A 6,000-nucleotide genomic window follows, 5' to 3' on the forward strand; every position below is an offset into this window, starting at 1 on the left:
CTGAGGCAGAATTAAACACATTTGAGCAGGGGAATCCATGCCTCATGCCGCTCTCCAGCCTGCTCTGGGTGTTCCTGGCCTTCACCTTCTCTGGTAGGGATGCTTCCAAACATGGGTGCGCATGTTCAGGGTGAAAGGATTGCACACAGGCACAAGGTGCTTCACAGGGACTTGGGGAGGAAAGGAGCATTGGGGAAAAGCAGGCATCTTATGATTTAGGTTTAGTTTGTAAATATTTGGGTCCAAAATTTGTCTAATTTCTACAGTATTTTGTTCACTATTTCAGCTCTGTTTTCTGCTTTTTTCCACAGGATCTGGTGTGGCCCAGAATGTTACTCAAAACCAGCCTGTCATAATCAGTCAAGTGGGGAAGATAGTCACCCTTAACTGTCAGTATGAAATAAGCAGGAAGGTGCATGACTACTGGATTTTTTGGTACCAGCAGCTTCCCAATGGAGAGATGACTTACCTCATTCATCAGTATTCAGAAGACAGGAATGAAAGGGATGGCCGCTACTCTGTAAACTTCCAGAAAGCACGTAAATCCATCAGCCTCACTATTTCATTCTTAAAACTGGAACATTCTGCAAAGTATTTCTGTGCTCTCTGGGTACACACAGTGTTTGAATTAATAGGAAAAGCTCAACAAAAACCCCAGAGCTTAATAAGAGAGAGCCCCCCTGCTGCAGGACCCCAGCTGAAATGCACACCTGCAGACCTCGGACAAGAAATGATAGTCCTGTGGTTGCTTTATCTGTGATCTAGATCAGAGGAATTAATTCCAAATGAAAGCTTCTTCTATGACATTTGGATTCAGGTGTCCAGAATAACTTTCTATTAATACATCCTCCTCTTGAATTTTTGAATTTAAATCAACCATACAGAACATGTGTAACCTTGTCTAAAGTTATAAACTAGCTCCATAATAATGTAAAGTGACAGTTTCACTAAAATACACTCATATCACACACCTGGGTCTAGTTATCTGGAATCATCATGGAAATAATTTCCTGAATCCTTTCTTCCTAGACTTATGTCACTTAAGGTGCAATTAGACAAGCAGAACCACCAATGGTAGGGAATAAGAAATTAGTTATAAAGATTAGAACTCAGGCAATTGCTAGATTTGGTGGAAGAGTGTATACAAAGCTGTTATCTTTGTATCTGGTATTGAGAATAAATTCATTGTTAATCAGCTAGAGTAATCGTTGTAGAACAAAGCTGGAAATAGACTGAAGAGTGGATAAACTGTGACTCATAAGGACATATTAGAATCATGAGGATAATGGAACCCACAAGACACACTAAAACTTGTGTACGTCTCACCTCCTTCAGTCTCACAGTCATGGGTGACCTTAGGAGAAGTGGGTGTCATTTGACACCAGGCTTAAAATTAGCTTAAACCTCAACATTCAGAAAAATAAGATCATGGCCTTTGGTCCCATCACTTATTGGCAAATAGATGGGGAAACAATGGAAACAGTGATGGACTTCATTTTTTGGGCTCCAAAATCATTGCAGATGGTGACTACAGTCATGAAATTAAAAGACACTTACTCCTTGGAAGAAAAGTTATGACCAACTTAGATAGCACATTAAAAAGCAGAGACATTACTTTGCCAACAAAGGTCCATCTAGTCAAAGCTATGGTTTTTCCAGTAATCATGTATGGAGGTGAGATTTGCACTATAAAGAAAGCTGAGTGCCAAAGAATTGATGCTTTTGAACTGCGGTGTTAGAGAAGGCTCTTGAGAATCCCTTGGACTGCAAGATCAAACCAGTCCATCCTAAAGGAAATCAGACCTGAATTTTGGAAGGACTGATGCTGAAACTGAAACTCCAATATTTTGGCCACCTGATGTGAAGAACTGACTCATTGGAAAAGACCCTGATGCTGGGAAAGATTGAAGGCAGGAGGAGAAGGGGATGACAGAGGGTGAGATGGTTGCATGGCATCACTGACTCAATGGACATTAATTTGAGTAAACTCAAGGAATTGGTGATGGACAGGGAAGCCTGGCGTGCTGCAGTCCGTAGGGTCGCAAAGAGTTGGACATGACTGAGTGACCTCACTGCACTGAACTGAACTTACATACATACTTGGCCCAAGACAAAGAGAAGATGAGGAGATTTGAAGGGAAGTGGAGGTGTTGTGAGTCAACAATAAGATGAAATGTCAGATCAGCAGCAACACGTGTGAGTAGCCATAATCCCTGGAGCCCTGCACCAACCCCCAAAACTTAAACACTGTGGCTGCTTCATCACAATGACCTTCCAAATGTCACACAAATTTCTTTTGTGACCAACCCTAAGCCAGAACAATACAGGAAGCACATTCTGGGAAAGACATTTCCAGTCAGTTAAGGTAGCTCAAAACTGCTACAATACCCTCTAGATTAATTTGGCATCCATCTGTACTCTTTTAACAGCTTTTGAATAAAGAAGATAGCAAAACTATGCTTCTTGGTAATGTTGTTGCTGTTCAGAAACTAGGTTGTGTCTTACTTTTTGTGACCCCATGGACTGTAGCACAAGGCCTCCTCTATCTTCCACTGTCTCCTGGAGTTTGCTCAAATTCATGTCCATTGATTTGGTGATACCATCCAACTGTCTTATCCTCTGCTGCCTTCTTCTCCTTTTGCCTTCAATCTTTCCCAGCTTCAGAGTCTTTTCAAATGATATGGCTCTTCTCATCAACTAGCCAAAGTGTTGGAGTTTCAGCCTCAGCATCAGTCCTTTCAATGAATATTCAGGGTTGATTTCCTTTAGGATTGTCTGGGTTGATCTCCTTGTAGTCCAAGGGACTCTCGAGAATCTTCTCCAGCACCACACTTCTTGCTAATGTGATGCAGTAGTTCCTCATTCAACCCAGAACAGTCTAAACACATCCTTCAAAGATTACAGCAAGTTCATTTATCCACTTGTGGGTGATGGTACTTTCTCTTCTAGCTAAGCCACACTCTTCCACTGAATCCTGTGTCTTCACTACTGAGATATAAAAAGATATAAGATTGACTTATATTAGTGTATCTTCTTACCACATGTAGCAAATGGGAGAGGGGAGTTAGGCTCCTCCTTCCATGGGATTGTCCAGACAAGAGCACTGGAGTGGGGTGCCATTGCCTTCTCCCAAAATTGGTTAATATAATACATAAATATATTTATATAGAAATGAAAAACATATTTTCATAAGTGTTATTGTTCTTATTTCTGCAAATGACCACATGGTTATTATAGCAGGTATTTATAACCACCTCCTCCATTACCCATTCTATAACCTCTTTGCTCAGCAAGCATTTCCATTCACTGCTATACTTCACTTCCTATAAAGCAATCTCCTTATTCAGGAGCAATGCTATGAGGAAAGTCATACATTTGAATAAGGAATTCTACAGGTCCATCACTCTGGTTTTGGCAGACGTTTGCAAGCCATTGTCTTCTGGGAAACATCATTAAAATGATATCTAACTTCATATTAGAAGCGACAGAAGCCACCAGATTATATTTTTTAAAGAGCTTAAAGAAAACAGGCAAAATATTCAAGTTAGTATCTTATGAACGTCAAAGTATATTTTTTTAATTGTGTGTTTATTATAAATCATTGCTAAGAGTTTTGAAAGTCAGTGCACAGACTGATAAACTGTATTTGCCATGCATATTTCTGAAAAAGGACTCAAATGCAGAATATGTTAGAAGTTCCTTTAAATCATTAGGAAAACAGATAATAAAGAATGACAAAATCTTGGAGATCCAACTCAGAAATAAGATATCCGATAGCTAATAAATATACAAAAACCTTAATATTATTATTAATTAGGGAAATGAAAATAATACCTTATCTCAGTGTTCCATCTGGGTCCTTTCAGTACTCTGAGCATATCAATGTGTTTAGGAGAAGATGACTCCAGGAAATAGGGAGAAATAATGACTGTCTCCAGGAAACTAAGTGACTAAGTGAATTTTCTAGAAGCTTCCATCATTAAACCGATGTGGAGAAAAGAAGAAACAGTAACAAATTACAGACCTGGACATTGAAGGAGAGGTAGGATTTACTGGAAAAAAGAAAGCTGGTATTTACTGAGCTTTTCTCAATGTGAGGCACTGCAGTTTGTGTTTCAGATTCATTATCTAATTCAAATATCAAAACCCTAAGAGATAGGCTTTATTGTTTCCTTTTAAAAAACAAAACAAAACAACTTTGGGAAATGAACCCTGTCTTTCCTAATTGTGAAAAGCTTCTCTACCTTTTATTATCAGCCAGTCTGTCGCATTTTAGAGGGCTGCTTAGGAGCAAGGTCAGGACTATGGAGAAACACTTGGCCCCAGAACTGGGTGGCTGGATGTCTCAGTGGTGGTGACATTACTGGTTTATGGACGCTAAAGGGAACTAAGAAAGAAAATGCCAAACATAGATTCAACTGTCCCAGGATCAGTAAATGAGGAAAGCATCCACTAACTAGTGCACAGTGCCAGATGCTTTAGTAAGTTTCTTATGTAATAGGGTGCTGGGACAAACAAAGGCTACAGTGAGATTTCATTCCTTAAACACCCCAAGCTTGTTTCCCTATCAATACCTGTGCCCCTTGTTTTTCCCTCTTGACTGTGATGCTTTGTTTAGTCACTAAGTCATGTCTGACTCGTCGTCTGTCCATGGGGCTTCCCAGGCAAGAATACTGGAGAGGGTAGCCATTTCCTTCTCTATGGGATCTTCCAGACCCAGGGATTGAATCTGCTGGAAGGTGGATTCTTTACCACTGAACCAGTGATGCTATTCCCCAAATATGAACATGATGCACCTCTTAATCCCTTCATGTTTCAACTTAAATGTCACCCCTTTGTGAATCCTTTGTCAAAATCTGTTTTTCCGTCCTAAGAATCGGACTCTAGCACACTGCATGCAGCAAGAATGAAAGCTAATATACTCCCACCTGGTGCCTTGCTCAAACTTGTTTTTTTTTTTTTTTTTTTAGAGTCTGGTAGTAGAGAAATTTACCAAGGTAACCCAGAACTAGACACAGGTAATTGGCCACAAACCCAACAATTGGATTGATTTTTAAAACTAGCATAGGATCAGGCCTATGATAAAAAAGCATTTGACTTATATGCAAATGTCTAAGAAGTCAAGAAAACATAAACGATCATACGAATCAGGTCCAGCATCTCGGGGAAGCTGTCTACCTCTGATGTCGTCGTCTTCTCATCCTGGTGTAGTGTAGTTTCTCCTGATAAAAAAGTCCTTCCATCCATGTTGGAGACAGTCCCTTAAATTATGTTTTTTTCCAGTCCTGGTTGCAGGTCATGAGGCATCCGATCTTCATCCAAAGATAGATTACTGTTGCTCAAACATTTTGTGAGGCTTTCTCTGGCTTCCCTGCTCCATCCAGTGATCTTGGATTAAATTGTGGGGAAGCCTAATCACAATAGGAGCTGCCAAAGCTGAACCAGTCAGTAAACTTCCCAGTGCAGAAATCAAGAGGGAGAGGATTCAGGAAAACTGGCTGTTTTTTCTTTTGCCTGCCACATGTTAAAGTGATTGATTCCAAATGACAAATACAACACAAGAGATGATTATGGCTGCAGAGTTATAGGCTACCTTGTATAGAAAGTTTGGAATTGTTGCACAAGATAGATTTTTTTCTATTAAATCAAATTGCGTTTACTGTTCTGTCCTTTTTTGTAGTATAGAAATATCCTGAGAAGTGGGAGCAAGAGTCAATTATGAAAATACTAATAAACAGTAGTAGCAAATACAGTAAGAAACATGATAGACCACTGATACTTATGATAATACATGAAATCTCCTCTGTAAACTGTTAAACAATCCTCAGAAAAATATTGAGCTTTATCTTGTAGATAGTCTCCTCTGGAATTTCATGCTGTGGCTTCCTAGCTTCAAAGGTTTTGTACATTAGCACAGCTGGTTGAGAGCCTATGACAGAGAAGGTGTTGCACTAAAGTGATTTGCACGTGTGTTCACAATTCTTACTGGAACCCCTCAAA

General features: G+C 39.7%; 1 gene segment (V, D, J or C); it reads left to right on the plus strand.

The window, feature by feature from the left end:
- The first annotated feature begins 44 nt into the window (after positions 1–44).
- Positions 45–760, plus strand: LOC120853717. The segment is given in 2 exon segments: positions 45–93; positions 312–760. Coding segments are annotated over 2 exon segments (498 nt in total).
- The last annotated feature ends 5,240 nt before the right edge of the window (positions 761–6,000 follow it).

This window comes from Oryx dammah, unplaced genomic scaffold, assembly GCF_014754425.2.
Source record: "Oryx dammah isolate SB20612 unplaced genomic scaffold, SCBI_Odam_1.1 HiC_scaffold_26, whole genome shotgun sequence".
Lineage (NCBI taxonomy): Eukaryota > Metazoa > Chordata > Mammalia > Artiodactyla > Bovidae > Oryx > Oryx dammah.